The 21,855-nt window shown below is 48.4% G+C and overlaps 1 protein-coding gene across 1 annotated transcript in view; it reads right to left on the bottom strand.

Moving 5' to 3' along the window:
- The window catches only part of EEF2K (eukaryotic elongation factor 2 kinase), a 95,786-nt gene that overhangs the window by 31,035 nt on the left and 42,896 nt on the right, over nucleotides 1–21,855 (bottom strand). The window contains exons 3-12 of the mRNA XM_011987914.1: nucleotides 14,159–14,259; nucleotides 10,138–10,198; nucleotides 8,291–8,328; nucleotides 7,658–7,829; nucleotides 6,761–6,910; nucleotides 6,259–6,391; nucleotides 5,874–6,001; nucleotides 4,950–5,151; nucleotides 3,080–3,147; nucleotides 249–326 (exon numbers count right to left, since the gene is read on the bottom strand). Coding sequence (XP_011843304.1) covers nucleotides 249–326; nucleotides 3,080–3,147; nucleotides 4,950–5,151; nucleotides 5,874–6,001; nucleotides 6,259–6,391; nucleotides 6,761–6,910; nucleotides 7,658–7,829; nucleotides 8,291–8,328; nucleotides 10,138–10,198; nucleotides 14,159–14,259 — 1,131 coding nt within the window. The remainder of the gene's footprint in view (nucleotides 1–248; nucleotides 327–3,079; nucleotides 3,148–4,949; nucleotides 5,152–5,873; nucleotides 6,002–6,258; nucleotides 6,392–6,760; nucleotides 6,911–7,657; nucleotides 7,830–8,290; nucleotides 8,329–10,137; nucleotides 10,199–14,158; nucleotides 14,260–21,855) is intronic.

The raw sequence follows: 21,855 nt of genomic DNA, 5'->3' as shown, positions 1-21,855 counted from the left end.
GGTTTTGCCATGTTGGCCAGGTTGGTCTCGAACTCCTGATGTCAGGTGATCCACCCACCTTGGCCTCCCAAAGTGTTGGGATTACAGCCATGAGCCACCGTGCCCAGCCTGAAATACTCTTTATTAATTTACTTGTTATCTTCTCAGGACCTACTCATATTCCCCCTCCAAGAAGGGGAGTTTTCATTTTCCTGGAGGATAAATGAGGCAACAGGTGACACTGGTCTCATTTCCTGGGGGTTCCTTACATGTTCTCGGGGCTCAGGGTCATCCAGCTCACCCCGCTTCTCACTGGGGTATCCACTGTCCCCACTATTTTCAGAGTCCTGTGGAGAGAAGATGGCTTTAGGGTCCTAGTGGTCTCCTGAGCGCCTCGCAATGGTTACGACATCTGGACACCCCAACCGTTGGCTTTCTCCCCTCTGTCCCATTACCTAACACCCTGCTCCTGCTGTCCCTTGCCGACTGGGTGACAAGGGAACAGTATAAGGTAACAGTAAGGACCTTGGGCTCTACAGTCAGACGACCTGGGCTCGAATCCTGGCTTTCTTTCTTGCCAGCTGAGTCCTTGGGTCGTTGTTTTAACTTCTCTGAGCATCAATGTCTTTAGCTATGGGATTCATTATAGTCCCTACATCAAAGGGCTGTGTGGGTGACACCCATTGTTACATTCTGAGAGTATGGATCACAGGAAGTGCTTTACTGAGAGTGACTCACCCATTTCACAGGCAGAAAAACAAAGGCTATGACCCACGGACAGAAATATAGCATTGGGAACAATATTTACTATAAATAAGCCCTCAACCAAAACCACACAGGTCACCTGGGCATATTTATTTATTTTTTTTTGAGATGGAGTCTCGCTCTGTCACCCAGGCTGGAGTGCAGTGGCACGATCTCAGCTCACTGCAACCTCCACTTCTTGGGTTCAAGTGATTGTCCTGTCTTAATCTCCCGAATAGCTGGGACTACAGGCGTCTGCCACCACGCCCGGCTAATTTTTGTATTTTTAGTAGAGACAGGGTTTCACCATATTGGCCAGGCTGGTCTCGAACTCCTGAACTTGTAATCCGCCCGCATCGGCCCAAAGTGTTGGGATTACAGGCATGAGCCACCGTGCCTGGCCTACTTGGGCATTTGTTTTTTGTTTTTGTTTTTTTCGAGATGGGGTCTCACTCTGTCGCCCAGGCTGGAATGCAGTGGCGTGATCTCGGCTCACTGCAACCTCTGCCTCCCAGGTTCATGCCATTCTCCTGCTTCAGCCTCTGGAGTAGCTAGGACTACAGGCACCCGCCACCACAGTTGGCTAACTTTTTATATTTTTATATTTTTAGTAGAGACGGGGTTTTACTGTGTTAGCCAGGATGGTCTCCATCTCCTGACCTCGTGATCCGCCCGCCCCAGCCTCCCAAAGTGCTGGGCATATTTTTTATTCTCCCAGGTCTGAGTTCTGTTCTGAAAGGGAATCTGGTATAATTTAGAATCTCTAAAACTTCAGCCATGTACCTACCAACACTGAATTATAGCCCTCTCTGCATGTCACCTGCACGATTAGTAACAGAATATTTTTATTTCCTTCTTTATCTTTGGAAGAAGTTTTTCTTTTGTGTGTGTGTGTTGGGGGGTGGGGGGTGGGGCAGGGTCTCACTCTGTTGCCCAGGCTGGAGTACAGTGGCAGGATCTCAGCTCACTGCAACCTCCACCTCCCAGGTTCAAGCAATTCTCTTGCCTCAGCCTCCCAAGTAGCTGGGATTACAGGCACATGCCACCATGCCTAGCTAATTTTTATATTTTTTGTAGAGATGAGGTTTCATCATGTTGGCCAGGCTGGTCTCAAACTCCTGGCCTCAAGCAATCTGCCCGCCTCAGCCTCCCATAGTGCTGGGATTACAGGTGTGAGCCACCACACCCAGCTTCTACTAAGACTGAGTCTTGCTTTGTTGCCCAGGTTGGAGTGCAGTGGTGCAATCTCTGCTCACGGCAACCTCCGCCTCCTGGGTTCAAGAAATTCTCCTGCCTCAGCCTCCTGAGTAGCTGGGATTACAGGCGCCTGCCTGTAGTACCCGGTTAATTTTTGTATTTTTAGTAGAGATAGGGTTTTGCCATATTGATCAGGCTGGTCTTCAAATTCCTGTCTCAAGTGATCGACCCGCCTCGGCCTCCCAGAGTGCTGGGATTACAGGCTTGAGCCACTGTGCTCAGCCTCTACTAAAAAGTTTTTTTTTTTTTTTAAGACAAGATCTCACTCTGTCACCCAGGCTGGAGTGCAGTGGTGTGATGATGGCTTACTGCAGCCTCTGCCTCCCAGGTTCAAGAGATCCTCCTACCTCAGCCTCCTGAGTAGCTGGGACTACAGGTAAGTGCCACCATGCCTGGCTAATTTTTGTATTTTTTTGTAGAGATGGGGGTCTTGTCATATTGCCCAGGCTAGTTTCAAACTCTTGGGCTCAAGTGATCTGCCCACCTTGGTCTCCCAACCTACTGGGATTACAGGCATGAGCTACTGTGCCTGGCCAATTTTACTAAGAAATATTTCAAACACACACACAAGCATAGAGTATATTATAATTTGCCATAATATACATTTGTGAGAATGCAAATAAGATGCCTTCAGTTTCTTACCACCAAGTCAACCCAAAGCTGCAGGAAATGTTCTGTTTATCTAACGGGAGAGCTAGGTGTGAAGAGCTAGAACACGTGGCTTACTGTGCTATGTGTTACACATCTAAGATCCAGTATGGGGGCTCTATAGGACAACCAACACATGTAGGGTCAAACCAAACCTGGGGCTGAGCCTGGCATTTACTACAAGATTGCATTGTTGCTGATTGGGAGTCCCTCTTCCCTAACCATCTCTGGGAACTGCAAGGGACCCACCTTTTCTCAGAGGAAAGCTCAGCCTTGGGCCGGAGGCTGACATTCATCTGCATCCTCCCTAATTCCCCCATCCTATGCCTTCCTGGCAGTGCCTGGGCTGGGCTGCCCACCTCCAAAGCTGAAGATTCACTCTGGGAGTGAATCCACTTCTCCTACCCCTGCCGGGGTCTGAAGCCTGCAGCCTCCCTCCCTTCACACTCACCCGGTGGTTGTCTAGATGATCATGGTCTCTGGATGCCATGTTATCGAGGTCACTGAACACTGGCCAATCTGGGCAGGGAGAAACAGACATCATGTCCTGGTTCCACTACTGGAACATGCATTAAGACCAACCCATGGCCTAGGGCAGCCCATACCTGCCACCAAGCCATTTTTTTTTTTTAAGCTTTAAAGAAAGGCACAAAAAAGGAGAATGTTATCAGCACCTGGAGGTTAAAGTTCTTCCTTGAGAACTTATTCTAAGTCTACTGTTTGCCAGCTGCGTGATTCTGGCCAAGTGGTGCCACCTACGTGTGTCCTCAGGGTTGTCACAATGCAATTATCCTTGTAATGTGTTTTTCAGCATATGTGCCTGGCCACCGCTTGGTCCTCAATAAGATGCAGTTGTGAAGGAAGAAAAGACATTTGAATATTTGGGGCTCAAGAAGTGGGCCTCGGACAGCTTCACAACCAACTATCTCCAGCTGGGGGTGGTGCCTTACGCCTGTAATCCCAGAACTCTGGGAGGCCGAGGCAGGTGGATCACCTGAGGTCAGGAGTTTGAGACCAATCTGGCCAACATAGTGAAACCCCATCTCTACTAAAAATACAAAAATTAGCTGGGTGTGGTGGCATGCACCTGTAGTCCCAACTACTCGGGAGGCTGAGGCAGGAGAATCGTTTGAACTCGGGAGGTGGAGGTTGCAGTGAGCCAAGATCATGCCACCACATTCCAGCCTGGGTGACAGAGCGACACTCTGTCTCAAAAACAAAAAACAAAAACAAAAAAACACCAACCATCTCCTGGGGGTTCCCTATCTCTGTCTCCTGTCCTCTACAGTCAAATCTGTCTGCCTGTTTTTATAACAGGCACTGTTTGTAAGAACAGTGTTTACATTTTTAAATGGATGACAAAAATTAAATTTCACCATCTATAGAGTTTTACTGCAAAACAGCCACGTCCACCCATTTAAGTATTTTTTATGGTAGCTTTCATGCTCCAAATACAGAGACTGAATGAGCTGCAAAGCTTAAAATATTTACTCTCTGGCCTTTCAAAAAAGTCTGTTGACTCCTGTTCCAGACTATTCTGAAGACCTTCCAGTGGAAACATGTAAAGGGCTTCTTTAATGTTTGATACTAAAATCTTTCTCTCTTCCAAAGGTATCAAAATGAGAAAAATTAAAAAACTAAATAATAAAATCTTGCTCTCCTGCTCTGAGCCTGCTTCCGCTTACACTTTCCCTGAATACATGACTTCCATCTCTTCAGGCCAACACCCTGGGGTCAGTCTTGCCTCTATCCTTTCCTACAAACTCTCGTCTGAATCATCAGCAAACTCCATTCTTTCAGCATCAGAAATAACGATCCTGTTTTTCTCCTTTTACCCATTAATATCACGTTCATAGCTTTTCTAACATTGAACAATCCTCAGATTCCTGTGAAATCCCTATTTAACTGTGACAGGTGAACCTTTTAACATAGTACTATTTTTATTTGTTAATATCTATTTAGATTTTTAAAAAATCTATTTAGATTTTGTTGTTGTTGTTCTCTCTCTATACACAAACATTTTAAATAAGGTTGGGATATAATTTCCTTTTTTGGTATGTCAAACTTATTGTATGAGTTTTGCTGGTTTCATAAAACACACTGATAAAAGTTACTTTGTTTCCTACAATAGGGGTTGTTTTTATAGCATTTGGATGATCTGTTTTGGAAGTTCACTCAATGAAACTCACCTATAAAATCACTGGGGCCATGAACCTTTTTGATTAGCATGTCTGATTTTTCTAACATAAATGAAAGCCAGTTTAGTTCTGCTCTACCTGTCCCCTCCAATCACAGTGACTAAGGACCGAACCATCACTCACGGAGGTGGTCTAGCTTCTGGCTGTGTGGTGTGGCCGAAGATGGGGAAGAAGGGAGAGAGTCGAAGGTCACATCACTCATGTTCTCATCTCCAGAGTTCTCTGAAAGGGGACGGAGCAGGGGTGGCCGGCTCCCAGAGAGGGTCCTTACTCGGGGGCTCCCACATTTTTCCTCTGTTCCTCTCAAGATGGTCTTGGCTGATTGCTGGGGACATTAACAGGGATACTCATGTCACGCACACACCCTCTGGGAAATAAAGGGCTCTTCCTGTTGTTCTTTCTAGCCCTGAAACCCCTTCACCCACAGCTCCTAAACATGCCTGTTTAGTAGCTGATACATTGTATTAAAAAATAAAAAAGCAGTAGGGGATTAAACCTAAGGCCAAGAAAGGGCATCTGGAACAGAGGCTCACAGGACCTGCCAGCATCCCCTAAAGCACTGACCACATTCCACAGCCCAGAGCTGGAGAAAGTATCCCACTCTATGTCCAGCATCCCAAGCTGGTCTTTGCAGCATTCTCTTGTCTCTGGTCCAAGTACCAATGGGAGGGATAGGAATTATCTTGGTGAGGTGCCTGGAGAGCCAGGTCTAAGACTCGTTCAGTCATTTGTCAATACATCACACAAACACACACACACACCACACACCTTCTCACTATCTCCACGTGCCTGTTCCCTTCACCTGGTAAAAAAAAATGGGCCCAACCTAAGCAGATACCAGCTGCTCTACTGTAAGGACACTCAGGAGGACTTTGTGCACCGAGCTGGAGAGGACGGGCTGGGGCATGGGTGGGACAGATGCTTCCAGCCTGGTATTCGTCAGTTAAGCACTGCTTGACCTGGCTGTCACCACATAGGGGAGCAGGGCTTGCTTTGCGGGTAGCAGAAGGGCCTGCCAGGCCAAGCAGGGTCATACTGGGCACCCACCAGCAGCTTGGTGTTCTGATTCACCGCGTCCCTCTCCCGGGGCGAGAGGTCAAAGGGAGCAAGGCCCATGCTCTCGCAAATCCGGTTGCAGGCATGAGAGTAGAAGAAGAGCGCCATCCCACGGACACCTGTGGACAGAGCGGGGGTGTCTGGAGTGTTGCTTTGCTCTGTGACGGAGGACAGGCAGTGGTGGGCCTCATACACATGGCCAGGGCAGGTATAAAACGTGCCAAGCTGGGAGGCATCAGCCATCCAGGCTCCCGTCTCCATGATCTTGAAGAAGCGCATACAATGTCTCAGCCTGTTTCCTGGGCTGTACAAAGAGCTCAGAGGTTTTAGCAGGGAGCGTGGTTTCTGCGGAAACAGTCTGGCTTTCCCCACCTACCTAGGTTGCCATCTCCAAAGTCAGTGCCCGTCTCTGTGTGGATCTGTGGGTCAGTGTAGAGATCCCCAACTCCCTGGATGTCCACCACTATCAGCTGATGGCCGGAACGCTCAAACGTGAAGTGACTGAAGGCCTACGGGGCACAGGAAGGAAAATGAGATGTCAAGAGACAGGCTGAAGGCTGTGCAGGCACTGGCCACGCCTCTGCCCATGCTGAGGGGCTTTCTCTGCAAGGAGTTATATAGAGGAAAAGACAAAGGAAAAAGGCCTCTTCAGTTGGGCAGGGACCTTGAGCTGCAGGTCCTGTGGCCATCTTAGGTGACAGAAGCTATCATGGGGTGACGGGTGTCTCGTTACAGTCTCCTTCTGAATGTTCCAAGAGGCTTCTCTGGGAGTGAGACTCCAAGCCCACAGGGACCTTCCTCTTTAGGGGCTGAGCCTGGCCAGGATCTCACCCCAAGGGCTGTGGTGGGCAGAGGGTGGTGGTGAGCTGGGGCCTCACCTGCGGCGTCAGGCGGATGTTGTCATCACGGACAAAGCCAGAGTTGGAATTGTACTTGATGTACTTGCCCTCGATGTAGTGCTCCAGGTGGAAGAGGGGCTTGCCCGGTCTGTCCCTCAGCTCGATGATGCACATCTGCATGATGTCCACCTGGTGGGATGGGGAGTGGGCTCAGGCGGGAGGGCCCAGGCGCACCTCCTCTGAGAAATGGCAAGGGGAGGGCTGAGAGGAACTCGCCTGCGTGGGCTCAGATCCTGGCTCCATCACTTACTAGCTCTCTATTGCCAGAGCTCCTGGTGATGCCCAGAATCTAATCTCCTCTTTTCCTTTCATTTTTTTTTAACTAAAAAATATATATTTTTAGGCTAGGCACGGTGGCTTACATCTGTAATCCCAGCACCTTGGGAAGCCGAGGCAGGTGAATCACTTGAGGTTAGGAGTTTGAGAACAGCCTGGTCAACATGGTGAAATCCTGCCTCTACTAAAAGTACAAAAACTAAGGCTGGGTGTGGTGGCTCACACCTGTAATCCCAGCACTTTGGGAGGCTAAGGTGGGTGGATCACCTGAGGCCAGGAGTTCGAGACCAACTGTGGCCAACATGGTGAAACCCTGTCTCTACCAAAAATACAAAATTAGCCAGGCATGGTGGCACATGCCTGTAATCTCAACTATTTGGGAGGCTGAGGCAGGAGGATTGCTTGAACCTGGGAGGTGGAGGTTGCAGTGAGCCAAGATCACACCACTGCACTCCAGCCTTGGTGGTGGTGGTGGGTGACAGAGCAAGACTTCATCTCAAAAAAAAAAAAAGAAGATGAAAGAGGGACCCACCATGGCCCCCCAGACACTGTGCACAGCTGTCCTGGCATGGAAAGGGGGCAGGTAGCGGGGCCACGCACCTGCTTGGGGGGCTTGTGCCGGTTATACTCCTCCCCCCAGAGCTTGGCCTCCATCTGTAGACGCACGTCCTCAAAGTACACATCCCGGTCTACGGGCTCTATGTAGCGCTTCGCCACGTAGTTGGAGGCTCCCTTCCACTGCTGGGCGTGCAGGAAGTTGGAGAGCTTCTTCCTGTGGGGAGAGGCAGCAGGGGGCCTACCTGGGTACTCTGGGGTTCACCAGGGATACAGCCCTGGTCCTCAGGACAGCAAGACCTTGTCTGACCTGGATGGGTGGCTGGCGGCAGGAACAAAATGCAGGAGCTAGGAAGGACTTCCCCACCCCTTTGCATCTTCAAAGAGTTGGGATGGGGGGATTAAAGGTCACTGTTAAAGGTCTCCAATCCCATTTCCCTTGACCTCCCAACACCAGGGCAGAGGTGAGTGGGGTGCTCCCTATTCCTCCTGAGCCCATCTTCACAGCCAGGCCCAACGTGTGGCCCGAGGGAGACCAGATGGAGAGGAACCTGGGCTACAAGAAGGCAGAGGGGACCCTGGCTCCATTCCTTGGCTGTATATGTCCCAGTGCCTCAGCTCTGAGGAGCCTGGGGGGGACTCTGGGCAGGGCCCCAAGAGTCAGGCTGAGTCACTTACGTCCGGAAGCACTCCCTCATTGCTCCTCGGCCGAAGGGCTGAAAGACACCACATAGAGTGTTATCAGTCCCCATGCCCCACCCAAAAGGGACCCTAAGACAGGAGGTGCCCCCCTTGCATGCCACCCATCAAATGGGTGCCCTGGGCCTCTTCTCAATCCTGAAATTCCCGGGGATCTCCCTCCTATGTCTCAGCACCAAAGTCATAGAGGCCTTCCAACCCAGAGGCTGCCGAGATGACAAGGACCCCCCATTCCTCCATCCCAGCTGAGGGGAAGAACTCACGGGGGCAGGATATTGGGGGAGGGACAGTGCATCTCAGAGGACATTTTCACAGCCCGGACTTTAGAAGAAAAAAAGTGGAAACAACCTATGTGTCCAGCAACAATATACTGGAAAAATTAACCAGGTTGATTCCTTCAGTGAAATACCATGCAGCAATGAAAACCAACGCAACATGTTGACCAAAACACCTGCAGCGCCAGGAGCAGTGGCTTATGCCTGTAATCCCAGAATTTTGGGAGGCTGAGGCAGGAGGATCGCTTGAGGCCAGGAGTTTAAGACCAGTCTGGGCAACATAGCAAGACCTCCCTCTCTAAAAAAATTTTAAGGCTGGGCACAGTGGCTCATGCCTATAAGCCCAGCACTTTGGGAGGCTGAGGTGGGTGGATCACCTGAGGTTGGGAGTTCGAGGCCAGCCTGACCAATATGGAGAAACCCCGTCTCTACTAAAAATACAAAAATTAGCCTGTAATCCTAGCTACTCGGGAGGCTGAGGCAGGAGAATTGCTTGAACTCTGGAGGCAGAGGTTGCAGTGAGCCAAGATCACACCACTGCACTCCAGCCTGGGCAACAAGAGCAAAACTCTGTCTCAAAAAAAAAAAAAAAAAAAGTTAAAAATTGACTGGGTGTGACGGTGCACACCTGTAGTCCCAGCTACTCAGGAGGCTGAGGTGGGAGAATTGCTTGAGCCCTGGAGTTCAAGGCTGCAGTGAGCCAAGATCATGCACCACTATACCCCAGCCTGGGCAGCAGAGCAAGACTCTGTCTCCAAAAAAGAATACTTGTTTTACGCTCCCACTTATTTGAAATAAAAAAGAAATAGGCAAAAGTAATCTAGGGTGACAGGATTCAGAGTGGTGCTTACCCTGTGGGTATGGGGGGAGTGACTGAGAGGGGCTTGGGCAGGCTGGTTGCCTTCCGTTTGTTGATATGGGCTGCTGGTAAGGCAGTGTGCTCATTTTGTGACAACTCAGTGAGCTGTACACTTTTCTGTGTTTCTGTGTATATTGTATATTACACTAAAACAAAGCTTCACAAAGCAATCCTAACCTCAATATGCAGGAAATACTCTATTTTCTAGTCTTTTATCTTTTTTGTTTCTTCAAAAGGTTGGCTGTGGCCTGGTGTGGTGGCTCACGCCTATAATCCCAGCACTTTGGGAGGCCAAGGCAGGAGGATCATTTGAGCCCAGGAGTTTGAGACCAGCCTGGGCAGCATAGTGAAATCCATGTCTCTATAAAAAGTAAAAAAATTAGCCAGGCGTGGTGGTGTGTACTTGTGGTCCCAGCTATTTGGGAGGCTAAGGTTGGAGGATGGCTTGAGCCCAGGAGGTCAAGGCTGCAGTGACCTGTGATCGTGCCACTGCGCTCCTGGGTGATAGAGACCCGGCCTCAAAAAAAAAAAAAAATGCTGGTTGCAACCAATAAATAAATAATAACATAGAATCCCCCGAAGTTACAAAAATTAAACAAAGTGGGAGTGGGAGAGAAGGGTGCATGGACCAAAGTCAGCTGCAGAAAGTTTTTGCTCAGCCCTGTGCCCATGGGATTCAAGGCCCTGCTCACCTGAGACGCCATCTTGATCAGAACTTCATCATCCAGCCATTCCCCGGTGACAGCGTTGTACCTGCAGAGACCCACCCACCCCAGGGCACAGTGTCCATCACACGGTCCTGTTCCTCACTGGCTAAAGGCCAAAGACCCTTCTGGGCTCCCCATGGGCCTCAGAACCAACCCACTCTTCACCTTGGCTCACAGCCCACCCAACCTTCTGGGTTGGGTTGGAAACACTGTCCCCTCCCTCCCAAGTCCCAACACACCGGTCTCCGATCCTTTCCTCAAACCCACTGCTCCCTCTCTACCATGTCCCCCATTTCCATATCCCCAGCTCTCACTGCTGTGCTGCTTACTGGCTTGTTCTGCATCTGGGGACCCCAATGGACTGTAACCCCACAAAAGCAGACCCATGTCTGTCTTGGTCATCCAGGACCTGGTGTGTATGGATGCTTAATAAATACACATAGCCGGGCCCGGTGGCTCACGCCTGTATTCCCAGCACTTTGGGAGACTGGGGCAAGTGGATCACAAGGTTAGGAGTTCGAGACCAGCCTGACCAACATGGTGAAACTGCATCTCTACTAAAAATACAGTTAGCCAAGCGTGGTGGCGCATGCCTGTAATCCCAGCTACTCAGGAGGCTGAGGCAGGAGAATCACTTGAACGCAGGAGGCGGAGGTTGCAGTGAGCCAAGATCGTGCCATTGCACTCCAGCCTGGGTGACAGAGCGAGATTCTGTCTCAATAAATAAAAAATAAAAATAAAAATAAATACACAAGGTGGATGAATGACTGAATAAATAATATCCTGATCATAACTGGTCTCTGTAACGAATGGCATGGCCCAGTGAGGGAAGGTGGTGGTGGTGCCCTCAATCTTGCCAGGCAGCTGGGCACATCTCCTGAGAAGTAACAGCCACACACAGTGGCGGGTAAGGGTTCCGTCTCTGAGTTTAGATAGAAGGGCTGCAAGTGTGAGGTTCCTCCCCATCATAAGGGTCATGGACAACAGCCCAGTTTTATGTGACATGGAAGCCTTCAGACTGAAGACTCAAAGATACAGAGGAACTGATCTGATTTTATGCTGAGGTTCAGTGAAGCAGGGATGGCATGGAGCAATGTGATTGGGCAAAAAGGAGATGAGCTAATGGTAACAAGACTGAGTGGGCCAGCAAGGCTTGTTCCGATTCTTCTTGGCCGCTCTGTTATAGCATTTGCTTCTCTTGGGTGTGGGGTAGGAGTCCTTTGGAATGAAGGTCTCATTCCATAATCTCTTTATGGCCAGCTATTGCACAGAAAGTTCGTGTAAGGTTAGAGAATTTTTTTTTTTTTTTTTGGACACAGAATCTCCCCGTCACCCAGGCTGGAGTACAGTGGAGCAATCTTGGCTCACCGCAAACTCCACTTCTCGGGTTCAAGCAATTCTCCTGCTTCAAGCCTTCCGAGTAGCTGGGATTACAGATGTGCCTGCCACCATACCCGGCTAATTTTTTTTTTTTGTATTTTTGTAGAGAAGGGGTTTCACCATGTTGGCCAGGCTGATCTTGAACTCCTGGCCTCAAGTGATCCACCCGCCTCGGCCTCCCAAAGTGCTGGGATTACAGGCATGAGCCACTGAGCCTAGCCTAGAGTAATATTTTTAAGCTTTATGGCTGGCTTTGGGGAAAAGGGGTTCCAGTTTCTATGACCAGTAGTGGGGAGAGGCAATTCTTTTTTTTTTTTTTTTTTTTGAGATGGAGTCTCACTCTGTCGCCCAGGCTGCAGCACAGTAGGGCAAACTCAGCTCACTGCAACCTCTGTCTCCTGGGTTCAAGTGATTCTCCTGCCTCAGCCTCCCGAGTAGCTGGGATTACAGGCGCATGCCACCATGCCCAACTAATTTTTGTGTTTTTAGTAGAGACAGGGTTTCACCATATTAGCCAGGCTGGTCTCGAACTCCTGATCTCGTGATCCGCCCACCTCAGCCTCCCAAAGTGCTGGGATTACAGGCGTGAGCCATGGCGCCCGGCCAATTCTAGTTTCTATGGCTTCTTAAGGGGACAATGAGGGGTGAGAGACAGGAGGGCAGGAGAAGGTCAAAGAAAGGCTGTTTCTGAAGCCTTCACTTTGGGGTATCATTTTCTGAGCACCAATACCAGGTTGTGTGATGGTAAATATACATTTTGCTTTAGACTCCATTTCCTGGCATGCAACTCTGAAAGTCCTTGGAATCTCCAAAGTGATGTCTTTTTTTTTTTTTTTAATTTTTGAGACTGAGTCTCACTCTGTCACCCAGGCTGGAGTGTAGTGGTGCGATCTCAGTTCACTGCAACCTCTGTCTCCCAGGGTTCAAGCAAGTCTCCTGCCTCAGCCTCCTGAGTAGCTGGGATTACAGGCGCCCACCACCACGCCTGGCTAAATTTTTGTATTTTTAGAAGAGACGGGGTTTCACCATGTTGGTCAGGCTGGTCTCGAACTCCTGACCTTAAGTGATCCGCTCACCTCGGCCTCCCAAAGTGCTGGGATTACAGGCATGAGCCACCATGCCCAGTCTTCTTCTGTACCCTTTGTAACATCCTTTATAATAAACCAGTAAATATGAGTGTTTCCCTGAGTTCTGTGAGCTGCTCCAGCAAGTTAATCAAACTCAAGGAGGGGGGTCATGGGAACCCTGATTTATAGCTCATCAGAAGCACAGGCGAAACCACTTGTGGCTTGCGATCAGCAGTGAAAGTCGGGGACGGTCTTGGAGGACTGAGCCTTCGACCTGTGGAATCTGATGCTATCTCCAAGTAGATGGTGTCAGAGTCGAATTGCATCATAGGATACCCAATTCAAAACTCCTCTAATTCCTTCCATTAGAGGAAGAGAATTAGAGGCACATCTGCTGGTATCCACTGCAGATTTGACTGCTTGCTTGTGGGCAGGGAGAAACCCCCACACATTTTGAGCTCACGGAAGCATTCTGTGTTGTAAGGATACAGTAGGTGAAATTAAGTGTGCTTTTGCCACAGATAGGTGCATACCTAAGGCAGACAGAGCTTGGAGAGGGTTCCGGGAACATTTTCATCTCTCCTTTCCCAGAGTCAATCAGCCCCTGGGCCTGGCCAGGCCTCATACAAGTTTGCCTGGTGGAAATCTCCTCGGCTCAATGGATTCCTGAAGTTTGAAACCTCCCTCCGGGCTGAGGTGTTCTTAGCTCTAGTTGGAGGCTTCCCTTGGCGCACCTCTCAGCCAGGGCAGACTCCAGGACACCCCACCCTCGGTGAGAACAGGTTTCCCACAGTCTGACGCCTCCACCAGGAAAAACAAGCAGAGGCCTGGCAGGTTAACCTCCCCGAGGCTCAGAGGGAGGAAAGCGCTCCAGAACTGCATAGTTGGCACCGGCCCGGGGCAAGTACAGTTGACGCTTGAATGACATGGGTTTGAAGTGCATGTCTACTTATAAGTGGACTTTCTTCAATCAATATATTGGAAAATGTTTTAGAGATTTGCAACAATTTTACTTTATTTTTGAGATGGAGTGTTACTCTGATGCCCAGGCTGGAGTGCAGCAGTGCTCTATCAGCTCACTGCAACCTCCACTTCCCGGGTTCAAGTGATTCTCCTGCCTCAGCCTCCCGAGCAGCTGGGATTACAGGCGCCAGCCACCACGCTTGGCTACGGCTAATTTTGGTATTTTTAGTAGAGATGGGGTTTCACCATGTTGGCCAGGCTGGTCTGGAACTCCTGACCTCAAGTGATCTGCCCATCTCAGCCTCCCAAAGTGCTGGGGTTACAGGTGAGAGCCACCGCACCCGGCCAGAGATCTGCAACAATTTAAAAAAACTAGCTCAGTCTAGCCTGTCTAATAGGTACCTTGTGAGAACCACGGGAAGGATTCAGTGAGGCAATGCACCGGGCCTTAAGCACGCATTAGCACTCCAATATTAGCTGCTGTTATGATTACTCTCTTCCCCTGACCCCCAAGAGTACTTAGGCCTCACTGATTGGGAGCAGAAGCTGGACGTGTAGCCCCCAGGACTCTTCGAGACCCCGCACAAGCTGCTGACCTGTGTCGAGTAGCACGCTCGGTGGCAACGTCTTCTAGGTGAAACTCAGCCCAGGGGTCGGGCATGTGCTTGGCCTTCTCGATTGCGTGCTTCCAGGCTTCCTGTGGAAGGCAAAGGGGAAGGTAGGAACATCAGGCCCAGGTCAGGGACTTTGGGGACAGTGCAGACTCTTCCTGCCCTGTTAATTCCTCTGGAGAGGCAGACAGTATCAGGACAGAGAGAGACTCCTGTCTAGTAGCCTTTCGGGCTTCCCTGCACTCACAGGCACAGCCTCCCTGTCGGCAGACATGGCACGTCTTAACTACACAACACTTGGAATCAATGAGTTGAGAATGAAAATAGGGTACCATTCCCCCATTCAGGCTGGCAAACATTTCATTATATATATATACACACACACACACACAAAATATATATATTATATAGAATATATATACATACACACACTATATATATATAGAGAGAGAGAGACAGAGAAAATAACATATATATATAGAAACAGAGTCTTACTCTGTCACCCAGGCTGGAGTGCAGTGGCGTGATCTTGGCTCACTGCAACCTCCACCTCCCGGGTTCAAGCAGTTCTCATGCCTCAGCTTCCCAAGTAGCTGGGATTATAGGCACGCACCACCACGCCTGGCTACCTTTTGCATTTTTGGATAGAGATAAGGTTTCACCATGTTGGCCAGACTGGTCTCAAACTCCTGACCTCAAGTGATCTCTGCACCTTGGCCTCCCAAAGTGCTGAAATTACAGGCATGAGCCACTGTGCCTGGCCTTTTTTTTTTTTTTTTTTGAGACAGGGTCTTATTCTGTCACCCAGGCTGGAGTGCAGTGGTGCAATCTCGGCTCGCTGCAACCTCTGCCTCCCAGATTCAAGTAATTCTCCCACCTCAGCCTCCTGAATAGCTGGACTTACAGGTGCACACCACTACACCTGGCTAATTTTTGTACTTTTTGGTAGAGACGGGGCTTCATGATGTTGGCCAGGCTGGTGTCAAACTCCTGACCTCAAGTGATCCACCCACCTTGGCCTCCCAAAGTGCTGGGATTACAGCAAGTTGGCAATTATTTTAATGAGATGAAACATTTTAGCTCGTGCAGGCCTGGGTATCAGGGAACGGGTATCCTCACACACCATCAGGGGCTATAAAACTTTTCTAGGCCGGGTGCAGTGGCTCATGCCTGTAATCCCAGCATTTTGGGAGGCCGAGGCAGGTGGATCACCTGAGGTCAGGAGTTTGAGACCAGCCTGGCCAACATGGTGAAACCTTGTCTCTACTAAAAACACAAAAATTAGCTGGGCATGGTGGCGCATGCTTGTAATCCCAGCTACTTAGGAGGCTGAGGGAGGAGAATTGCTTGAACCCAGGAGGCAGAGGTTGTAGTGAGCCAAGATTGCACCATTGCACTCCAGCTTGGGTGACAGAGGGAGACCCTGTCTCAGAAAAAAAAAAAAAGGTTGCATCTCTGGTGAAAATTCTTGACCCTACCAGGCCCAATGATCTCTTTTTATAATAAATATTGTATAACACCCCATTTTACTGGCCTATATGTAATTTGCAGATAACATACATTTCTAAGCTCAGAGCATATTAGAACCATGCCAAAGATATGTTGCCTTTAAATTTTTTTTTTTTTTTTTAAGAGACAGGGTCTCACCTTGTACCCAGGCCGGAGTGAAGTGGCATGATCATGGCTCAGGTGATCCTCTCACCTCAGCCTCCTGAATATCTGGGACTCCAGGCTGAGCCACCATACCTGGTTAATGTTTTAATTATCTGTAGAGATAGGGTCTCACCATATTGCCCAGGCTGGTCTTGAACTTCTGGCCACAAGCGATCCTCCCACCTCAGCCTCCCAAAGGATATGCTGCCTTTACACATAACATACGGTTTAACTCTGGCCTCAGATAATTATGAAACGATTCCTATGAGCTGTGCCAAGGTCTTGTGGGATGCAGGAAAATTCATCGTGCAGAATAGCCCTGTTTGAGGGTTGCTGGCATTCCCGGCCTTCCCTAACTCTACGCCAGCAGTGCCCACCACTCCATCATTGTGATGACCCAAAAGAACTCCCAAATCTATCAAAACCTATTGAGAGTGGTCGGGCATGTTGGCTCACGCCTGTAATCCCAGCACTTTGGGAGGCCAAAGCGGATGAATCATCCGAAGTCAGATCAGGTCATTTCAGGATGGTGAAATCCCATCTCTACTTTAAAAAAACAAAAAACAAAAAAAAAAAGGTGGGTGCATGCTTGTAATCCCAGCTACTCAGGAGGCTGAGGCAGGAGAATCGCTTGAACCGGGAGGCAGAGGTTGCAGTGAGCAGAGATCAGGCCACTGCACTCCAGCCTGGGTGACAGAGCGAGACTCTGTCTCAAAAATAAAAATTAAAAAAAAAAAGAGTCCAGCTTCCCAAGGACTCAGCCCAAACAGGGCTTCACCTCATCCCCAGCCTGAGCCCCTCACTGGGTCCTGCTCAAAATAGAAGCAGCTCAGGCAGGGGAGCTGGGCCTTCCAATACACACACACACAGCCCAGGCCTCTCACTCTCTCTAGGGCTTTCTTTTGTTTTTGGGTTTTTGCTTTGTTTTGTTTTTTAAATAGGGACAAGGTCTCTCTCTGTTGTCCAGGCTACGTGGCAATTGTGTAATCATAGCTCTCTGCAACCTCAAAATTCCTGGGCTCAAGCGATCCTATTCAGCCTCTTGAGTAGCTGGGACTACACTTACATGCCACCATGCCCAGCTAATTTTTTAATTTTGATTTTTATTTTGCAGAGATGGGGTCGCACTATGTTTGTTGCCCAGGCTGGTCTCGAACTCCTGGCCTCAAGTGATCCTCCTGCCTCAACCTCCCAAGGCACTAGGATTACAGACATGAGCTGCCACGCTTAGGCTGCTGGGGCTTTTTTACTGCTGCAAAGTTCAAAAATAAAGCCTGTAATTCTTTTCTTCTATTTTGGTAGCTAATTTAGGCTTAATTTAAAAACTGGAAAATACAGAAGACGAAGAAAAGTCAAATCCACCACACACCATCCACTGAAGCAATAGTCAATGCTGTGGACTAATCCTTTTCCAGATCTTCTATGTGCTGTTTTGTTTTGTTTTTTTGTTTTTTTTTTCCTCCCCAGACAGAGTCTCCCTCTGTCACCCAGGCTGGAGTGCAGTGGTGTGATCTTGGCTCACTGCAACCTCCTGGGTTCAGGCAATTCTCCTGCCTCAGCCTTCTGAGTAGCTAGGATTACAGGCGTGAGCCACCATGCTTGGCTAATTTTTGTATTTTTAGTAGATATAGGGTTTCAGCATGTTGGCCAGGCTAGTTTTGAATTTCTAACCTCAGGTGATCCACCCGCCTTGGCCTTCCAAAGTGCTGGGATTACAGGCATAAGCCACCGTGCCCAGCCTACATGCATTTTTTAATAAGATTGGTATCATACTGTAAAATATAATTTACCTCCTTTCAGGAGAGTGGGTCAATGGGACTTTGTGCTTTATTTAGTGATCTTGATTTTCTTTTTTCTGATTCCAAAGTATGATCTACATCACATAAAAACTGCAAGCACTATAGAACTCTGAATTAGAAAGCGGAAGTCCTCCCTAATCCACTTCCTCTGAAAACCACAGTTGACAGTTGATGTAGACATTCTGCAAAATTTTTTCCTATGTCTCTGTGAACACCAACACGTACTTAAGAGCAATTTAGGCCGGGCGTGGTGGCTCACACCTGTAATCCCAGCGCTTTGGGAGGCTGAGGAGGGCAGATCACGAGATCAGGAGTTTGATACCAGCCCGGCCAACATGGTAAAGCTCTGTCACTACTAAAAATACAAAAATTAGCTGGGCATGGTGGCACGAGCCTGTAATCCTAGCTGCTTGGGAGGCTGAGGCAGGAGAATCGCTTGAACCCAGGAGGTGGAGGTTGCAGTGAGCCCAGGTCGCATAACTGCACTCCAGCCTGGGCAACACAGTGACATTCCATCTCAATAAATAAATAAATAAATAAATATAAAAATAAAAAGAAAGAGCAATTGGACCACACTACATGTTCTGTTGTGCATCTGACTTTTCTTAATGCAAGATCTTGGACATCTTTCCATGTCATATGTGCAGACGGGCTGAGTGACCTCCTTTCATTCCAGAACGGCCAGACACACAATTAGATGAATGTACCTTAAGGTATTTGTCTAACCTCCAGTTGAATAATGTTTGGATTCTCTCCAACATTTCCTAGTACAAACAGTGCTGAAGTGAACATCTTCCTATCCAAATCTCTGTGCGCATGTGCAAGATCTCAGAAGGACATATTTTTTGGGAAATGTAACTGCTGGATCTCATTTAAAATCTATAAATGACTGAGTTCTCTGCCAAAAAATTTATCCTAAGTTATACTCCAAGAAGCAGTATACAAATCACTAAAATTTTTTTGGCACAGGCAAGTACATCGGATAACTATAAAATTCACAAGTTATTTGCATCCTGCTTTAATAGTTGCATAATAATTTACTGTAGAACTTTATTCTTATTGACTTAATTATTCACCTGTTGCTCTCCACTGTTAGGCTTCAAGCTTATCACTGATTGTGCTCTGTTGTAAATAACTCCACAGCAGACATGTGTATGTCTAAAACATTTTTCTGAATTTCGGTTCCTGTTTTTTTTTTTTTTTTAGATGGAGTCTGGCTCTGTCACCAGGCTGGAGTGAAGTGGCGTGATCTCGGCTCACTGCAACCTCTGCCTCCTGGGTTCAAGCGCTTCTTCCGCCTCAGCCTCCTGAGTAGTAGAGACAGGGTTTCATCATGTTGGCCAGATGGTCTCAATCTCTTGACCTTGTGATCCGCCTGCCTTGGCCTCCCAAAGTGCTGGGATTACAGGCATGAGCCACCGCACCGAGCCCCTGTACTTTTTTCTTAAAGAGACAGGGTCTTGCTCTGTCACTCAGGCTGGAGTGCAGTGGCGTGATCATAGCTCACTGCAGCCTCAAACTCCTGGGTTCAAATGATCCTCCTGCTTCAGCTTCCCGAATAGCTGGGATGACAGGCGTGTGCCACCATGCCTAATTTTTTAAATTTCTGTACAGACAGTACCTCGATATGTTGCCCAGGCTGTTCTCAAACATCTGGGCTCAAGTGATCCTCCTGCCTTGACTTTCCAAAGTGCTGGGATTACAGGCATGAACCACCACGACCAGCCCAATCCCTGTATCTTAAAGCACCACAGTCTCGGCTCATATTCCAGCTGCTACAAATGGCAGGGACAGCCTTCGACCTCCACCTGTCAGGAGAGCCTGCAGTGTTGAGAACTCAAGCGTGTCTGTACAGGTGCCCTGTTCTCTGTCTGCAACACACAGTTCTCTGACACTGCCTCTCTCAAACGACTCTGCCACTCCCTAAGCCACTGACAGGGGCCGTCCCCATTCAGTGAAGATTAGCAACAGAAATTACCTCCTGGCTGGATGCCGTGGCACCAACCACAAAACAGGGAGGAAAGTACTGCAGAATTAGAGGGTGTGGTATTTCATAGGATCAAAATTACCTTCTTTTTCCAAACCCAGAGTCATGCCAAACCTTATTGGCAACAGGTGGGATTAATGCAACTGGTTTTTGTTTGTTTGTTTTTAATAAGGACAGTCTAAAAAGTCCTGTACTACCATTCATGTCCCTGATTCCAGCTCACCACTGACTGGCTATGGGAACCTCCATTTCCTTGTTTACAAACAAGGATGAAAGTTTTGGCTGCTGGTGGTCCACTTTTTTGTGGCCCCTGCAACCAGGGTAGACACATGCCCACCAGAAAGAGTGGCTCACTGGGGTGGCAGTGCTCATTATGGGTGACCCCTGCCTGAGCTGGAAATCACCAGTAATACGTTACCATCAGGAGGGGAATGGAAGCAGGTACTGCCACCTTTGAGAGCCACCTGGCAGTGGCTATGAACCTTATTCTGCACCGACTTCTGACCCAGCCATTCCTATCACCTACCTAGGTGTGCCCAGGTAAGCTGGTCCAAAGATAATCAGTGCTTTTTTTTTCAAGACCGCGTATTACTCTGTTGCCCAGGCTGAAGTGCAGTGGTGGGATCATAGCTCACTGAAGCCTCCAACTCCTGAGCTCAAGGAATCCTCTCAATTCAACCTCTTGGGTAGCTGGGACTATGGGTGCTCACCATCATGTCCAGCTAATTACAAAAATTGTGTGTGTAGAAATGAAGGTCTATGTTGTCCAGGGTGATCTTGAACTCCGGCCTCAAGGTCAGCACTTTACAATGCTATAATGATCAGGCAGTACGAACAAACTGCCTATCTGTAGGGGCATGATTACATATACTTGTTCTACTGAAAATGAGATGCTAACATGGGTGATTTCTTTTTTCTTTTCTTTTTCTTTTCTTTTTTGAGACATGGTCTCGCTGTGTCGCCCAGGCTGGAGTATAGTGGTACGATCTTGGCTCACTGCAACCTCCGTCTCCCGGGTTCAAACAATTCTGTCTCAGCCTCCCAAGTAGCTGGGATTACAGGTGCGCGCCACCACACCTGACTATTTTTTGTATCTTTAGTAGAGATCGGGTTTCACCATATTGGTCAGGTTGGTCTTGAACTCCTGGCCTCAGGTGATCCACTCGCCTTGGCCTCCTAAAGTGCTGAGATTATAAGCGTGAGCCACCACACCCAGCCAGGGCAATTTCTAAGACCTATTGTTTAGGGGGAAAAAAACCAAGTTGCAGAACAATACAAACACTGTGATATCACCTACTGGTGGAGGAAACCCACAAATCAATACCATGGATTTTCTAAGGATATGTGTGTCTGTAGACATATACACAAATGTATACTTATATGCAAATGCATAAAAAGAGGTCTGAAAAGTAATTTATATGAAACTAATATAATGCTTATCTCGGAATAGAAAGGGATAAGAAGTTGCTCAAGGAGACCTCAGTTTATCTATGTTGTTTGCATTCTTTTTACAATGAGAATGTATTTAGGTATTGTATGTGTAAATCAAAGTTAAGAAACTAAATTACTGGGTTAGACGATTTTTCTTTTTTTCTTTTTTTTTTTTTGAGACAGGGTTTCATTCTGTCACCCAGCCTGCAGTGCTGTAGTGCAATCGTGGCTCACTGAAACCTCAACCTCCACCTCAGCCTCTCGGGTATCTGGGCCTACAGGCACATGCCACCATACCTGGCTAATTTTTTGTATTTTTGTAGAGACAGGGTTTCACCATGTTGCCCACGCTGGTCTCAAACTCCTGGGCTCAAGTGATCCACCTGTCTTGGCCTCCCAAAATGCTAGGATTACAGACATGAGCCACTGTGCCTGGCCAGGTTAGATGATTCTTAAGGCCATGCCAGCTCTAATATCCTCTAGTTCTAAGGATTCCGGAACTCAGTTGTTGAGTAGGTTAATTAATCTTACATAGAACAGCCGTGGGCTGGACGTGGTGGCTCATGCCTGTAATCCTAGCACTTTGGGAGGCCGATGCAGGCAGAGCACTTGAGGCCAGGAGTTTGAGACCAGTCTGGTGAACATGGTGAAACCTCCTCTCTACAAAAAATACAAAATTTAGGTGGGCGTGGTGGTGCATTCCTGTGCTCCCAGCTACTCAGGAGGCTGAGGCAGGAGAATCGCTTGAACTCAGGTGGTGGAGGTTGCAGTGAGCTGAGGTTGCAGTGAGCTGAGATTGCACCGCTGCACTA

The sequence above is a fragment of the Mandrillus leucophaeus genome, unplaced genomic scaffold, assembly GCF_000951045.1.
Source record: "Mandrillus leucophaeus isolate KB7577 unplaced genomic scaffold, Mleu.le_1.0 Scaffold32, whole genome shotgun sequence".
Taxonomy (NCBI): Eukaryota; Metazoa; Chordata; class Mammalia; order Primates; family Cercopithecidae; genus Mandrillus; species Mandrillus leucophaeus.
Note: the sequence above shows the minus strand (reverse complement) of the source record. Positions and strands in the feature narration are given on the sequence as shown.